At 42.4% G+C, this 18,539-nt stretch overlaps 1 protein-coding gene and 1 long non-coding RNA gene across 7 annotated transcripts in view; one reads left to right on the top strand and one right to left on the bottom strand.

Annotated features, from left to right (window-relative positions):
- erbb4 (erb-b2 receptor tyrosine kinase 4) overlaps positions 1 to 18,539 on the bottom strand; it is a 798,196-nt gene that overhangs the window by 146,719 nt on the left and 632,938 nt on the right. For all 6 annotated transcript variants that reach the window (XM_033024309.1, XM_033024312.1, XM_033024311.1 and 3 more), the window contains one exon: positions 16,554 to 16,739. In XM_033024309.1, the coding sequence (XP_032880200.1) occupies positions 16,554 to 16,739 (186 nt within the window). The remainder of the gene's footprint in view (positions 1 to 16,553; positions 16,740 to 18,539) is intronic.
- Positions 861 to 18,094, top strand: LOC116975332. Its single transcript, XR_004412600.1, has 3 exons — positions 861 to 981; positions 12,142 to 12,145; positions 18,064 to 18,094. It is a non-coding gene; the product is annotated as an uncharacterized LOC116975332 (long non-coding RNA).

Genomic DNA, 18,539 nt, shown 5'->3' on the forward strand with positions numbered 1-18,539 from the left:
ATGTGTTAGAGGAGAGCACCAGGAGCATGGATGACCTGAAATTGGAAAAGAGTCGAAAGCTGTTTGCTACAGATTGGAAAATCCCTTCGTCTTCATGGCTTGGTTTTTGCTCTGACATGCACTGTCAACTGAGGGACCATATATAGACAGGTGTGTGCCTTTCCAAATCATGTACAATCAATTTAATTTACTACTTGTGGACTCCAATCAAGTTGTAGAAACATCTCAAGGATAATCAATGGAAACAGGATGCACCGAAGCTCAATTTTGAGAGTCACAGCAAAGGGTCTGAATACTTACGTAAATGTGATATTTCATTTATTTATTTTTAATTACTTTGCAAAAATTTCTAAACACCTGTTTTCACTTTTATATTATGAGGTATTGTGTGTAGTTTGATGATTAAAAAAATGTAATCAATTTTAGAATAAGGCTGTAATGTACCAAAATGTGGAAAAAGTGAAGGGGTCTGAATACTTTCTCAATGCACTGTATGTGGTCATGCACTTTGGTTGTAGGATTAGAGATGTAGAATATTTTCCAAATGGGCAGAGGATTCAGAAATCGAAGGTGCAATGGGACTTAGGAGTGCTGGTGTAGGATTCCCAGAAAATTATTTTGCAAGTTGAATCGGTAATAAGGAAGGCAAGTGCAATGTTAGCATTCATTTTTAGAGGACTAGAATATACAAGCAGGGATGTAATGCTGAGGCTCTATAAGGCACTGGTCAGATTGCAATTGGTCAATTGAGAGCAGTTTTCGACCCATATCTAAGGATGGCGTTGGAGGGTCCAGACGAGGTTTATGAGAATGATCCCAGAGATGATTGGGTTAATGTATGATGAGTGTTTGGTGGTTCTGGGCCTGAACTTGCTGGAGTTTAGAAGGATGAGGGGAGATCTCATTGAAACATACCGAATAATGAAAGGACTGCATAGAGTAGATGTTGAGAGGATATTTTTACTAGTGGGAGAGTCTAAGGTATTTTCAAAGTGAGATTGACAGTTTCTTGATTAGTAAAGGTGTCAAAGGTTATGGGGAGAAGGGAGGAGTATGAGGTTGAGAGGGAAACATAGATCAGCCATGATTGAATGGAGGAGTAGAATCAATGCAGGGCTGAATGGCCTAATTCTGCCCTTATGACATGAACTTATGAAATGTTAATTCTGTTTTTCTTCCCACAGGTGTGGCCTGACTTCAAGCATTTCCAACATTTTCTGTTTTTATTTAACTCCACAGAACAGTACTGTGCAGGAACAGGTCTTTCAGCACACAATGTCTAAGCTGAACAAGATGCCAAATGACACTAATTGCCTGTACATGTTTTATATGCCTTAATTCCCTGCATATCCCTGTGCCTCTTAAAGGTCACTATTGAATCTGCTACCATCACCAACCCTTGACAGCATGTTCCTGGCACCTACCGTTCTATGTGTAAAAATTATGCTGGTTACATCTCCTTTAAACTTTCCTCTTTTCACAAACCTACACCCTCAAGTATTTATGAAAAGGATTTTGACGGTGTAACTTATCTATGTTTCTCAAAACTTTATAGAACGAAGTATACCTCTTCAGCCTACAATGTCTGTGCCAAACAAGATGCCAAGATAGACTAATCTCATCTGCCCACACATTATTCATATCCCACCATTCCCAGCAAATTGATGTGCCTATCTAAAGACATCTTAAACACCACTATCATATCTGCCTCCATCATGATCTTTGGCAGTGCGTTCCAAGTGCCAACCACTCTCTTTGTGAAAAAACTTGCTCCGCACATCTCTTTTAAACTTTGCCCCTCTCACCTTGATGTTATACCTGCTAGTCTTTGACATTTCCACCCTGGGAGGAAGGTTTTGACTGCCTCTCATAATTTTATACACCTCTATCAGGTCTCCTTTTGATCTCCGGCACTCCATTGAAGCAATTCAAGTTTGTCCAATCTCTCCTTGTATCTAACATCCCTTAATCCAGGCAGCATTCTGGTAAACCTCCGTCTTCCATATCCTTACAGTAATATGGGAACCAAAACTAACTGCTGCATAACTAAAGCTGCAGCATGTCTACCTAGCTCTTATACTCAATGCCCCGAACAATGAAGGCAAGCATAGCATATGTCTTTTTTACTACTCTATCTATCTGGTGATGACCTGACCCTCAAGATGACTTTGTGTATCAATGCTGTTCAGGGTCGTGCTATTAAACTGTGTATTTTCTCCTTCTATTTAACCTTCCACATGCAATCTCTCTCACCTGGATTCAGCTCTACTTCTCCGCCCATATCTGTAATTGATCTATATCCTGGCGTACAGCAGATTTAAAGTCTCTTTGGTCATGTGGATCCACAGCCTGATGATCATCCATACTGCGTTGAAGATTTGCCCATTGGCACAACTTATTGTAGTCACTGGACTTTGATCACATGGCTTGGGTGATCTTGTTCGATCCTTGGATGGTACATACTTTCAAGGGACACGAGACAGGAAGGTTTGTGAGGGCATTAATAGCGGTACAGCTATATTGTAAGTGGAATTGATAGAGATGTTCACTGTACAGTACTTAAATTGTCAGTAAGCAAATAGCAGTTTAAAGCTCCTGTCACTTAAATCTCTAGAAAAGTGGCAATTTGTAAATCAGTAAAGTTGAGTGAATATATTGGAAAATTTATTTCCATAAAATGAATTTAAATACTTAGATTTCACTTGAATTCTGTAAGGCATTACTTTGCAGTAAGGCTTGAAATGTCCAAAATGCGTGCATGAATTACTTAGAAAAATACATTAACATGTGATACTTATGCATCAGCCATACTGAATAATTGCAGACCCATCAACCTACGGAAGGTTTATGAGTAACAGAATTATTGGAAATGACCCCACCATTGCCTCAATCGCTACTTTATGCTCTCTCGGGTAGCAAACAGAATCATGAACCTTTCTCACCCCAGCCATTCCATCTTCTTCCTGTTTGTGTCAGGCAGAAGATACAAAAGCTCAAAAGCATGTACCCACCAGAATTATGGGGTTTATCAGGGCCTTGAAGATCAGAAGGGTGGGCGCAGTCAATGTGTAGTGAGAATTGTGGTCACAATAGGGGAAGAGATATTTTAAATTGAGGTGTAGTGCACTGGAGACCTCCCTCTAACTCTCTCTCTATCCCTCCCTCCCTCCATCCCTCCCTCTCTTTCTCTCCCTCCCTGCCTCTCATTCCCTTTCTACCTCCATCTTTCTCCCTCTCCCTCCTCCCCCTTTCCCACTCCCTTCCCCTTCCCCTCTCACTCTGTTCCTCTCTCTCTCTCGCTCACTCACTCACTCAGTCTGTTGCCTAGCCTTAATAACATGGCCAGTCTTCAATTTAGAACAAGTCCTAACTGGAATGTCCAAATTTCTTTGGGAGAGGCACAATTATCACGTTTCCTCCAGGTGTTCCAGTTACCTTCCACATGCCGAAATATGTGGATTGGCCCATTAATTAGCCCCTGTAGGAAAGGGTGCAGAGAAGATTTACAAGGATGTTGCCAGGACTCAAGGGTCTGAGCTATATGGAGAGATTGAGCAGGCTGGGACTCTATTTCCTGGTGTGCAGGAAAATCAGGGTGATCTTATAGAGGTGTATAAAATAATGAGAGGAATAGATCGGGTGGACGCAGTGTCTCTAGCCCAGAGTGGGGAATCGAGAACCAGGGAACATATGTTTAAGGTAAAGGGGGAAAGATTTTACAGGAATCTGAGGCGTACCATTTTCACACAAAGGGTGGTGGGTGTATGGAAGATGTATTTGAGTTAGGGACTATCACAATGTTTAAGAAGCAATTATATAAATACATAGATAGGAAAAATTTAGAGGGATATAGTTCAAACGCAGGCAAGTAGGACTATTGTAGATGGGATATGTTGGTTGGTGCAGGTAATTTGGGCAGTGTAGATCAATCACTATTGCTGATTTGATCCATGTCTTGTTTTGCTATTTAGGACCCGATCCCTAATCCATGTCGGGTTTCCACCATGTCATCCTGTGCAATGTAAGCAATCATACTTTCAGTTTGAGCTACGACTTTGAGCCTACAGTACCTGTCGTTATGGTCTCTGGATGTATTCTTATTAAAGTACTTATTATGAAGTCTCTGATAGTGTTAACGGTACTTTACACAGGCAGAGGGCCTGTTTCCACACTATATGACTCTCTGATTCTATAGGCCGGGCCACATCGGGTGCCTGTGGGTTGCCAAGCTTGAGATCTTTGGTTTCTCAGTTGAGGCTTTTTGTGGCGGGGTCATGCAGAGGACGACTTCACCTTTCAGGGGGGAGCCGCATGTCCGGATTAATTAGCAGCAAACAGCACAGTTCCCTTCCATTTCTCACTTTGCTTTGCGGAAGAAATCCAACTTGCCTTGTGATTTGCAATTACATCGTTCACTAATTAATTTCTTTGCCAGCTAAATTATTTATACGGGTGCCTAGAAAGTACATGACTATTTATATCGAGATGAGTTCTGGTTTCACTGCTTGGCAGCTGGGATTTGCTATTACAGATAGCAGTATGATAATTAGTGGGAGGTCATGAAGAACCAGAACTCTGCAACAGCCTGAGGGTCCTTAGACCAAGACGAGTGCCAGCTGGATGGTCAGAGATTTGTGGGGTTCAGTGTGTCTATGGTGTGGTGAGTTAATTACCTGCAACAGAAAATCTAAAACATCTACAGATGCTTGACATCTGAAATAGAAATGTGGACTGCTGGAAACACTGAGTAGATCAGGCAGCATCTGTGGGGAGAGAAACAGTTTACATTTCAGGTCCTTGAACTTGATAAAGGACCTGATATGTTAATTATTTCTCTCTTTACAGATGCTGCCTGACCTGCTGAGTGTTCCCAACATTTTCTACATTTATTTCACTACTCAGATTAGTTTTCCAGAGGTTTAGTTAAGAGATACAGCATGGAAACAGGCCCTTTGGCCCAACGATTCCCTGCTGACCATCAATCACCTGTTCATACTATTTCTATGCTATTGCACTTTCTTATCCATTCCCTACAGACAATTTGCGGAGACCAATTAACCTACAAACCCGCACGACTTTGGGATAAGGGAGGAAACAGGAGCACCTGGAGGAAAGCCACGCAGGCACAAGGAGGACTTGCAAACACCACACAGACTGCACCCGGGGTGGGAGATTGCAACCTTCACGTGGTCCACCCTGTTTCGACGAATGCAATCAACCTGGCGTGCACAATCAAATAAGATCAAATAGAACAAGTTGTCCTGCAACTTTAGGCTGTGCACGCCATACGCAAGAAGAAGAAGAAGACTGCACCTGAGGTCAGGGTCGAACCCACGTCTCTGGCAGGGACTGCACAGTGGCGCAGCTGGTGGCTGGAATGAGACAGCGGCTCTACCAGCTGCGCCACCGCGAAGTCCCTGAACGAACATTTGGATTCAGGTCCCTCCATGCCAGCTGTGCGATTTAAGTTCTGATTTGTAATGTGGCACTAATCAAGTTGTGATCACTACAGAACTATCATCTCATTGTAAATAATCATCTGGTTCAAAGGAATGGCCTCCTTTGGAGGAATATTTGTCATCCTTACCTCGTCTGGTCTAGGAATGACCAACTCATGGATTGATTATAAGATGGTCAATGAGACCAGCTACGTGCAATAAACTCAGGCCAGTCTACCAGTGCCCACATATTGAAAAATCAACGGAAAAAGTCCAAGAGACTAGACCAGGCATGACTCTTGCCATTTTCCAGATGAGATAAAGTATCAAATCAAGGCCTTCTGCCCCTCAAGGTGATAGAAAACACAGGTTGTAGGCAAAGTTAATGGGGAATGGGATTGCCCTGTAAATTGGCATAGACCCGATGGGCCAAAATATCCTCCTTCTGTGAAAATGGGGGAAATGTATAATCACAATCACAATCACAATAATACTTTATTAGCCAAGTATGTTTACATACATACGAGGAATTTCATTTGCCAAGTCAGTCATACAAATAAAAAGCAACGGAACACACAAAACACATTTTAACATAAACATCCACCACAGTGACTCCTCCACATTCCTCACTGTGATGGAAGGCTATATAAAGCATGCTCTTCCACAAAGCAAAGATATCCAGTGGACAAATTGTAATTGAAAAACTGTCCCAAAAAAGATCCTTTCATCAATGATGGTCAGAAGAGAAAATGGTCTCTCTCTCTCTCTCCCCCTCTCTCCCCCAATATCCCCACACAAGGGGACCACAAACACTGCACCTCACTCCCCCACATTCAGCTCCTTGTAAAAGTGCTGCTATTTAGCCCAACTTTCAGCGATCTACTCTAGACATGAATGACTGTAAAAATACATAAATAACCCTCCACATTCTCTCCATTTCTTCCATCCCTATCTTTAATAAGTAATGATTTATACAAAACCTCTCCCTTCCATTATTATACAAACATCAATCCATCCACATTTTAATTTATTGAATGAAGAATATACGAGGCCTCTCTGCCTGGCTTAACAGCAAAGAACAGGAAAGTTTGCAAGATTCTGGAACCTCTCTAATCCGTGTGGCACTAATTGCTCTTTGTATTTCAGATGTCCACTTGTTTGATCTAGCCATTGTATTTCTTGTTTGTCCTCAACCTTATACATGAAATCCACAGCCTAATTTATTTTATCATGGGCTTGCAACAGATGGGTATTTTGCTAACAATAACCTTCAGGACCCTTCCCTGCTCTGTGTCCTCAGACATATATTATGTGGATTACTAAAGGAACATTATCACTTCATAAAAACAGGTAGATGAAGAGACGAAGATGAAGATGAAGGAGATTTCAAATAAACATTTTGGCACCAGGTTTTTATAAATAATGATGGAAGTTCCCCAGGGATGGTGGATTTGCTGTTTGGATAAACTGGAAACTACAAATACACACAAACACACGCATACATACACACACACGCATACATACACACACACATACACACACATACATACACACCTTCATATACACGCACGCATGGGATAAACTATTTTAGAAAATTTAGAAATGGCAAAACTTACAAAATTCTTCAGGCATTTGATAAGTGAGTTGCAGAGAGGATGTTTCTTCTGACTGAGCAATCTAGACCAATTTCGGAATAAGGGTTATTCTGTTTCGAACTAAGATGAGAAATTTCATTTCTCACAGGGCAGACGACATTTGAAATTCTCCACACCAGAGTGTTGTGGAGTCTCTGCTATTGTGTTCATTGAAAACAGAAAACAGTAGGTGAACGTTCTGAAGAGAATTATTAAGATATGGGGATGGTGCTCCCAGCTGAGATGGAAGATGAACCATCATCTTGATGAATGGTGGAGGAGGCTTGAAGAACCAAATAGCCTATTTCCTGTTTTTATTTCTTATATTCCTATATGTATTAGTGGAAGACATAGAGGTATCAACAGAGATAATTATATAAAAAGAGGTGTAATTGACAAAATTCAAGCTGGATAAGTGGTTGGTTTATGGAAACTTGTAACTATGTCTATTGTTAGAAGGAAGAGAAATTGGTGGGCTGCAATCATGTAAATTAAGTTATAGAGAATGTAAGGTAAAAGTTTAAGGTGCAGTGGCACAGTGGTAGAGTTGCTGCCTTCCAGAGCCAGAATCCCAGGTTCGATCCTGACAATGGGTGCTGTCTGTACAGAGTTTGTATGTTCTCCCTATGACCGCGTGGATTTTCTCCGGGCGCTCCGGTTTCCTCTCACATCCCAAAGATTTGTGCAGGTTGGAGGTCAATTGTCATCTGTACACTATCCCTTGTGTGTAGGATATTACTAGTGCATGGGTGATCGCTGGTCGGCGCGGTGTCGGTGGGCCGATGGGCCTGTTTCCGCTCTGTATCTTTAAACTAAACTAAACTCAGAATTAGGCCATGACTGCTTGAGCCTGCCCCAAAATTCAATGTTCTGGTTGAAACTTTTCACTTCCTCACTTGAATTCCTGTGTCCAAAGATCCATCAATCTCTGTCAGTTCACAACTGAAGATCAGATCCACTAGAGATTTTCAGATCAACAGGATCCTGAATTAAGCCATTTTTTCTCACCCCAGTCGTAGATTGCTGTCCTGTCACCTCGAGATTAATCCCTCAATCTAGTCTCTCCGATCAGCAATGGTTATTTACTGTCCACCCTGACAGTCCATTCGAAAATCAATGGTGTACCAACATAGACTTTGCGCACTTGCTGGCATGGAAAAGTTGGATTCACAGGCTGTTTATCCCATGTCAAATATTTTGTAATTTGGAAAATTTTGTTTATAAGACCTTGGAGTAGAGCTTGAGTCTGCAGTCCTCTGTCCCCAGAGACAAGAGATCTGAGCAATCGTGATCATTCAGTTCTCTGTGATGTTGTGGGGATGTGATTTGTCTGACATGGGAAGTTCACCTCCCACTGTGATGAAGATAGAGCAACTTGGTTAAATTTGTCTCCTTTTAACTAGAATTCTTTTTGTCTAACCTATGTCACTAAATATTGACCCAAAAGTTGACCTTTCGATTTAGGTACAGAGTCTCCTAGAAACATAGAACATAGGTGCAATAGGCCATTTGGCCCTTTGAGCCAGCACCACCATTCAATATGATCATGGCAGATCATCCAAAATCAGTACCCCGTACCGGCTTTTTCCCCGTATCCTTCGATTCACTTAGCCCCAAGAGCTAAATCTAACTCTCTCTTGAAAACATCCAGTGAATTGGCCTCCACTGCCTTCTGTGTCAGAGAATTCCACAGATTCACAACTTTCTGAGTGAAAGGTTTTTCCTCATCTCAGTCCTAAATGGCCTACCCATTATTCTTAAATTGTGACTCCTGGTTCTGGACTCTTCCAACATCGGGAATATTTTTCCTGCATCTACCCTGTCCAATCCTCCAATATGTTTCTATAAGAATCCCTCTCATCCTTCTAAATTCCAGCGAATACAAGCCCAGTCGACCCATTCTTACATCATATGTCAGGCCCGCCATCCCGTGAATTAACCTGGTGAACCTACACTGCACTCCCTGAATAGCAATAATGTCCTTCCTCAAATTAGGAGACCAAAATTGCACACAATACCCCAAGTGCAGTTTCATCAGGGCCATGTACAACTGCAGTAGGACCTCCTTGCTCCTAAACTCAAATCCTCTTGCAGTGAAGGCCAACATGCCATTGGCTTTCTTCACTGCCTGCTGTACCAGCATGCTTACTTTCAGTGACTAATGTGCAACCCAGGCCTCGTTGCACCTCCCCTTCTCCTAATCTGACACCATTCAGATAATAATTTGCCTTCCAGTGGATAACCTCACATTTCTCCTCATTATAATGCATCTGCCCACTCACCAAACCTATCCAAGTCACCCTGCAGCATCATAGCATCCTTCTCGCACCTCACACTGCCACCCAGTTTTGTGTCATCCGCAAACTTAAAGATGCTACATTTAATTCCCTTGTCTAAATAGTTAATTTATATTGTAAACAGCTGGGGTCCCAGCACCGAGCCTTGTGGCACCCTACTAGTCACTGCCTGCCATTCTGAAAAGGACCCGTTAATTCCTACTCTTTGCTTCCTAGTCTGCCAACCATTCTCTATCCATGTCAATACCCAACCAATCTCTTGTGAAACCTTGTGTCAAACAGAATTGCCTACAATAGGCAATGAATTGTGTAACCAAGAAATTTAAAAGGAGTACAGTATTGTACAAGAGTGTTCACCTCCTTGTGATATCTTCGTGAGGAAGCACTGAAGTTTCTGTCTCTTGGCAGTTTTCCATAGCCCTCCATGAACCAAATGCAAACCTGGACCCTGGTAAAGTCCCAGGGGAAAAGCTGAGTTGTTCTGGAAATTATGCGGCTATTAGGATATTAGGTTGGTGCAATAAGCTGGGTGTTTTTTAAGATGTATTATACTAATTAGGCATGGAGTCTCTCCAAAATTGCAGTGACTTATGCCAAATAAATCACACACAGACACACGCACACAGACACATGCACACATCTTAGAATGAAGGGGAGGTCATTTGAGACTGAGGTGAGAAAAAAGTTTTCACCCAGAGAGTTGTGAATTTATGGAATTTCCTGCCACAGAGGGCAGTGGAGGCCAAGTCACTGGATGGATTTAAGAGAGAGTTAGATGGAGCTCTAGGGGCTAGTGGAGTCAAGGGATATGGGGAGAAGGCAGGCACGGGTTATTGATAGGGGATGATCAGCCATGATCACAATGAATGGCGGTGCTGGTTCGAAGAGTCGAATGGCCTCCTCCTGCACCTATTTTCTATGTTTCACACGCACATGCACCCACACACAAACACAGGTTCAGAAGTGCCGTGTAGTGCCGTGTAGTGCTGAAGTTACTGGACAAGTAGTCAGATTACTGGACCATTATTCCAGTGGCATGAGATTGAATCCTACCATGGCAGCTGTGGAATTTGCATTCAAGTCATAAAATAAACTTGGAGTGTAAGAAATACAGCTGTCTCACTATCAGTAACAAGGAAACCACTGGGTTGTTGAAATGTCAATTAAAAAAAAAAATCATTAGATTTACTGCTGTCTTTCAGGGAAGGAAAATTGCTTGTGCGACCAGAAGCCCACCAATTTGGTTGAATCTTAACTCCTACTCGTTTCAGGGGCAATTAGAGTTGATTAATAAATATTATCAGTACCTATAATGTCCATGAATGAGTAAACAAAAACACACGTGGATGGGCACACATACGGGTCCATCTACAAACACCCATGCATTGTCACACAAACATATACAAAATCACTGACAAATGAAGATAGTGGCATAAATACACTCAAAAACACATTTTACAAATACACACACACACACACAGACAGCACATGAATACAAACTACGGACCCACATACAGTGCATTCAGAAAGTATTCAGACCCCTTCACCTTTTCCACATCTTGTTACGTTACAGACTTATTCTAAAATGGATTAAATTCTTTTTTTTAATCATCAATCTACACACAATACCCCATAATAAAAAAGCAAAAACAGGTGTTTAGAAATTTTTGCATAGTAATTAAAAATAAATAACTGAAATATCACATTTACGTAAGTATCCAGACCTCTTACTCAGTACCTTGAGGCAGCTTTGGTAGCGATTACAGCCTCAAGTCTTCTTGGGTATGACGCTACAAGCTTGGCACATCTGTATTTGGGTAATTTCTCACATTCATCTCTGCAGATCCTCTCAAGCTCTGTCAGGTTGGATGAGGATGCACAGCTATTTTCAGGTCCCTCCAGATATGTTCGATCGGGTTCAAGTCCGATCGAAGCTGGGCCACTCAAGGACATTCACAGAATTGTCACAAAGCCACTCCTGCGTTGTCTTGGCTGTGTGCTTCGGGTCGTTGTACTGTTGGAAGGTGAACCTCCATCCCAGTCTGAGGTCCTGAACGCTCTGGAGCAGGTTTTCATGAAGGATCATCAAGGAAACAGGATTTGCTCTGTTCATCTTTCCCTTGATCCCGACTAGTCTCCCAGTTCCTGCCGCTGAAAAACATCCCCACAGCATGATGCTGCCACCACCATGCTTCACCGTAGGTATGGTATTGGCCAGGTAAAGAGCGGTGCCTGGTTTCCTTCAGACTTGACGCTTGGCATTCAGGCCAAAGAGTTCAATCTTGGTTTCATCAGACCAGAGATCTTGTTGAGGAGCCTGTTGGCAAACTCCAAGCGGGCTATCATGTGCCTTTTACTGAGGAGTGGCTTCCGTCTGAACACTACCATAAAGGCCTGATTGGTGGAGTGCTGCAGATATAGTTGTCCTCTGGAAGGTTCTCCCATCTCTACAGAGGAACTCTGCAGCTCTGTCAGAGTGACCATTGGGTTCTTGGTCACCTCCCTGACCAAGGCCCTTCTCCCCCAATTACTCAGTTTGGCCGGGTGGCCAGCTCTATGAAGAGTCCTGGTGGTACCAAAGTTCTTCCATTTCAGAATGACGGAGGCAACTGTGCTGTTCGGGACCTGAAATGCTGCAGAAATTGTTTTATACCCTTCCCCAGATCTGTGTCCTGACACAATCCTGTCTCAGAGGTCTACGGACAATTCCTTCGGCTTCATGGCTTGGGTTTTTGCTCTGACATGCACTGTCAACTGTGGGATCTTATATAGACAGGTGTGTGCCTTTCCAAATCATGTCCAATCAATTTAATTTACCACTGGTGGACTCCAATCAAGTTGTAGAAACATCTCAAGGATAATCAATGGAAACAGGATGCACCTAAGCTCAATTTTGAGTGTCATAGCAATCTTTTTAATTACTTTGCAAACATTTCTAAACACTTGTTTTCACTTTTTTATTATGGGGTATTGTGTGTAGATTGATGATAAAAAAAAAAGAATTTAATCCATTTTAGAAAAAGGCTATAACTTAACAAAATGGGGAAAAAATGAAGGGGTCTGAATACTTTCTGAATGCACTGTACACACAAATTTATTTGTATGCTTCGTACTTCCTCACAAACATGTTCACAAGCTGATGGGCAGAAAGTCAATCACATGGGAGAGGAGTGGTTTGGGAAGGCAATGGCCAGGCCAGACTGATTCCTCTTTGAGACGTACTGCTTTGAGTGTGTGCCCCTAAATGGCTGCTGTCAGTGCGTCATATAATTGGCTCCTGGTCGTAGCACAAATGACACTGTATTTCCTGCAGCAAGTCTGTACAGTGTGAGGGTGAGAGTCAACCTGCCTGGGGTTTTCAGGGGCAGCTAATGCAGGATCCTTCACTTTATCTCTTTAATGGCACTTGGTCTCTTTAATGATTTTCTTTCCATTCTTCAATTGGGACACTTTCCTAATCCCCCTACTTTGTAAGCAAGGCTGAAGGAGGTCTTGTATCTTTGTCACCAGTAGGAGGAGCTGAAGATCAAGGCAGGACCTTGTCTCGGAAACGCAGAGCTCCCTGTGCCAACCTGAATCTCACACATCTGAGAAAGTGCCTGTGCCTAAAGTTGCAATCAGCCAGAAGGAGCTAATAGTGGCATCCTCGACAGTGTTGTCAAGTTACTTGTAGAAATAACTTTGTAAGGGTCTGTTCTCAAACCAGAGCCAATTATTGTCATTGATTTCCCTCGGATGTAATCCCTAATCTCCCACACGGAGTCATATACTGTAGCTCTGAAACAGGACCATCAGTCCATTGAATTAATCCCAACTATCAAACGCCCATTTACACTAACACCACATTGATCAGTTTATTCTCCTACATTTCCCATGAATTTCCCCTGTATTTTGCCACTCGTTTACACAATAGGAACAATTTCTAGTGGCAATTAACCTATCCACCTCTTTCGGATGTGGAAGGAAACCAGAGCATCTGGTAGAAACTGAAGAGTCACTGTTTTCTTGTCACCCAGCAGTATTTTCTGTAAATCTTTGCAACTTAATGTTAAATTTTAACCACACATATAGATCTTAACTGCATTGAACAATTCTAAGTAACCTCTTGCTGTGTAGGCAGAATTCAAGGCCGCTTCTAGCAATCAGAGCGGAGGTGCTTTAAGGGCAGGGGATAATTGAACAAGGCTGTCCAGATGTAGTTCAGTCTTCACTTTGAAGACATGAATTCTATCAAAATACTTGCGATTGGTTTAGGAATCAAGAAGCACTCACTCTCCATCCCCCCCCAGCATCTTGTTGATCACATTGTAGAATTCATCCTAAGATACGATACGATAGGATACTATACGATAGAACTTTATTTATCCCAGGAGGGAAATTGATTTTGACAAAGCTTTTGCCAGTTTCTCTAATTTGAGTTTGGAGTGGAGGTAACCGACTAAGGGTGACTGGTCCTTCCGAGGATGTTCAGGGTCAACAGATTAATTTCAGGGCCAATTAATTAATTTAAACTGAAGGAACCCTCTCCTGAGCTCAGGACAACATCAATGGGAGTGTCTGGCAATTTGTTCCTGGCAGCAGTTGAACTGCATGAAGACACATTGCTTATCTTCTACTACTGCAGAGAAATTCCAGATACCAGAAAAATAGAGCAGAGTCCCACTTATCCAGCCATCATAACCAAATCCAAGCTGTGCCGTCATTTTCATTCAATCACACACGTCACCTTAAACCTATCTATATCTGCCTGGAACTAATTGTCTAACAGGCTTCTGTTACTGTGGAAGTTTCATGATGCCTAGAGCATGTAGGCTTGATAAATTGCTACCATTAGACAAAACCTCTGTCCAGTAACTCTATGATGAAGTACTCTGCTCCTAACTAGACAAGGGCTGCGAGGAAAAGAATCACCTTGAACTCTTTTACTGTAGCTAGGAACAGGGCTTCAAACAACTTAGTTTCACAAATACTATCAATCATTCAATGCCTCGCGTTGGTTGTCCTCTAGAAGTTGTTTCCACTGATTCACCCAGAAGGAACGGTGGCATACATGACATAGCACTGGGCAGAATAAACATTGAAATAGATTGAGTAAGCAATCATTTAGCAGAACATTATTTTCTGCTGAATAAGCAACAGTACTTGTATTTTAGTGATCAGCATCCAACTAACAAAAAGTGGCAACGTTATTGTTGCATTCAGTCTGGTATCTTTATGATAAGTAACAACTCACTATAAATTGTGCTCATGCTTCATCCTATCAATAGTAATTCATTCTATTAACCCAATTCACTGCTGCAGTTTTGTTCCAAGTACTGCTTTATTAATCTATTATTTAACATCATCTACTGTATGGATAGAGCTTCATGATAACAGAAACATTTTTGATAGACCTATGAGCACAGCTATTATTTCCTCAATTTGTCCTCTGAAAATCCACTATAGCTATTAAGTCTGGTAAAAGGAGAGTGATTCACTAACATCACAGCTCCGTGTACTCTCTTCAACATGACTGCTGCCCATACTAACTATTCAAAGTCATCCAATCACTGCAATAACTTAATTTCACCTGCCCTAGTATGAACTATTTTACTTCACCACTCCCTGTACTAATCTGTTAACATCACTGCTCCCTGTGCTCACTCTTCGATATAACCACTCCTTTGGAAGGCTTGACAACCGACAGAAAATAGTAGTGTTTTATATACTCATGTCTTGCTCTGTCTCAGTAGTTAACGTACACATACCTTGTTCTTTATTACAGTGTGCAATTTACCCACATCCTGCTCTCTGCCGGAATGTGTTTAATATACCCACATTATTCTCTCTGACATAATGTTCACAGCTGCAACCCACTCCCAGACACTCTATAATGTACACACTAACCTCCCTTCCATTGACTCCATTTACACCTCATGCTGCCTCAGTAAGCCCACCAGCATAATCAAGGACAGGTCGCACCCTGGCCACTACCAATTCCCCCCTCTCCCATCGCACACCTCAAGATTCAGGGACAGTTTCTTCCCAGCTGTTATTAGGCATCTTAGAAACAACTGAAGAGCTGCCCTGAGTGTCCTGGGTTCTATATACCTCATTGGAGACCTTTGGACTATCTTTGATCAGACTATACTGGACTTTATCTTGCACTAAAAATTATTCACGTTATTCCCTTTATCAAGTAGCTGTATACTGTGGATGGCTCAATTGTAATCAGGTCTTACCTTTCTGCTGACTGGTTAGCACGCAACAAAAACCTTGGTACATGTGACAATATACTAACTAAACTAACTAAACTAAACTAAACTAAACACACCCTGCTTCTCTCAGACATAACATAATATTCCCTCTGTAAAACATTGCATTATGTACAATTTCATGCTCTCTCTGAGAATTTGTGCAACATACTCGTATCTTGCCCCTCACTGATGTTATATAATGTATCCACCCTATGTTCTCTCAAGCCAGGGCATCTCCAGGGAAGGGAACTGTAATATGTAGGAAGGAACTGCAGATGCTCAAAGATAGACACAAAACACTGGAGTAACTCAGCGGGACAGACCGCATCTCTGGAGAGAAGGAATTGATGACGTTTCGGATCGAGACGCTTTTTCAGATTTCTCAACCCGAAACATCACCCATTCCTTCTCTCCATAGATGGTCCCTGTCCCGCTGACTTACTCCAGTTTTTTGTGTCTATCTATGTTCTCTCATACTGTGTACAATATACACACATTATGCTTTCTTTCAGATATTGTACAATCTAAACCTAGTGTACAATATATGAACATTGTACTGTTTGACAGGCATTTATATAGTCCTACATTCTGCTCTCTATCTCAACAATATGTGACAAGAGATATTGTATATAGTTTATCTCATTCATATTAACAATCAGATGGCATGTTAAAATATCCTTAAATGTTCTTAGTTCTGAAACACGCAGGATCAGTTAAGATCTCCAAGTCCGTGAATAAGTAACAGCTGCTGTGATGTGAAATACAATCAGTTCAGGGAAAGTAATTCATGTCTTTATTGTTCTTGCATCATTTCATTCATGCCTGCTCAGTTAACTGTTTAAAGCAAGGTATGACTGCAAGAAATAACATACAAGCACAGTGCCATTCCTCCCCATCTCCCCCTCAATAGCCAATTCATCGAGGTAGTTAATCCCATTGTTGCCTTACCTTTGCAATCTGAACACACCAGTTCAGAAGTAGCTGTGAGCCAATGTTATCCTTGTGTTCACGGACGTAGTCCAGCAGGCAGCCATGGGGCATCAACTGAGTGACCAGTTGGATTGTCGGACTGAGACAAACACCCAAGAGGCGGACGAGGTGCGGATGGTCCATACTGGCCATGATCAGAGCCTCCTGTGGGAACAAAGAACAAAGCCAGGCTCAGCAATCATTGAGCAGAAGGATGTCACTACATCATCTCTCATGGCTAATGTGTGCCACTCATGGGCAACCTTTGCACCAATATGCTGAGGGATGGAAGTGTTGGTTGTCCTCTTGGTCTAGGTCTGGAACAGATGGAGTCCCTCCAACTGGGAAAATAGGTGACAAAGCCACGAGTGACTTGCCTTGTTCATGTATTTCACACAACTTGACTTTGCAGCTAACTGTCTACACTTTGCAGAGGTCAGGCATTTAATGTCAGTTCTCAAATGCTGGTGAAAGTAGAAACCTTATGTGCTGTAAGTGGCCATTGCCATGCCCACTAGAGCTGAGAATCCTGTTCTTCTGACACCTTCTAGCCCACCTTGCAGCTGGAAACTAGCAGGCGAATCAAGACTAAAATAGAGAGGTGGAATCTGGAGCAACCCACTAAAGGAAGGCAGCAGAGTGGTGTAGCTGGTAGATCTGCTGCCTCACAGCCAGAGATCTGGTTTCGATCCTGACCTCCAGTGCTGTCTGTGTGGACTTTGCACATTCCCCTTATGACTGCATGGGTTTCCTCCGGGTGCTTTGGTTTGCTCACGCATCCCAAATATGTGCGGATTTGTAGGTTAATTGGCCCTGTAAATTGCCCCTCACGTGTAGGGAGTGGATGTGAAAGTAGAATAACATATAATTAGAGTGAACAGGGTAATCGATGGTCAATGGGTCAAAGGGCCAGTTTCCATGCTATATCTCTAATGTAAACATAGTGGCTCACAATCCTTCACCGCCGCACCTCAGAGAAATCCTGGAAAAGGAGAGGCTGCAGAACCTAAGTACCACCCAGGTGCTGTACTGTTCTTGAGCGACGGTTACTAACATGATGTGGGAAGTGCAATATGTGTAGGAAAGAACTGCAGATGCTGGGTTTAATCGAAGGTAGACACAAAATGCTGGAGTAACTCAGCGGGCCAGGCAGCATCTCTGGAAAGAAGGAATGGGTATAGGAGAGAACTGCATTCAGTCTGAAGAAGGGTCTCCAACCGAATCGTCATCCATTCTTTCTCTTCAGAGATGCTGCCTGTCCCGCTGAGTTACTCCAGCATTTTGTGTCTACCTGGGAAGTGCAATAACTTGTTTGCGCTCAGGAAGAACCTCTTTATATTGTGGACAGCTTAATTGTTATCATGTACAGTATAGTTTCTCTGCTGACTGGATAGCATGTAACAAAAAGCTTTTCATTGTACCTCGGTACACATGACAATAAATTAAACAAAACTAAACCAGTGGGAGAGTTTAGGACCAGAGGGCAAAGCCTCAGAATAAAAGGACTTACCATTAGAAAGGAGATGAGGAGGAATTGCTGAGGGTGGTGAATCTGTGGAATTTATTGCCACCGACAGACAATAGACAATAGGTGCAGGAGTAGGCCATTTGGCCCTTTGAGCCAGCAACGCCATTCAATATGATCATGGCTGATCATACAGCTGTGGAGCCCAAGTCTTTGGGTATTTTTAAAGCAGATATTGACAGGTACTTAATTAGTAAAGGAGTCAATGGTTACAGGGAGAAGGCAGGAGAATGGGATTGATAGGGAAAAATAGATCAGCCATGATTGAATGGTGGCGCTGACTCAATGGGCCAAATGGCCTAATTCTGTCTCTATGACTTATGAACTTATGAACATGTGGCACAGTGTTGCAGTGGATAGAGCTGCAGCCTCTCAGTGCCAGGGAGAGACCCAAATTCGATCCTGACCTCGGGTGCTGTAAGTATGCAGTTTGCATGTTT

This window comes from Amblyraja radiata, chromosome 7 (assembly GCF_010909765.2).
Source record: "Amblyraja radiata isolate CabotCenter1 chromosome 7, sAmbRad1.1.pri, whole genome shotgun sequence".
NCBI lineage: Eukaryota > Metazoa > Chordata > Chondrichthyes > Rajiformes > Rajidae > Amblyraja > Amblyraja radiata.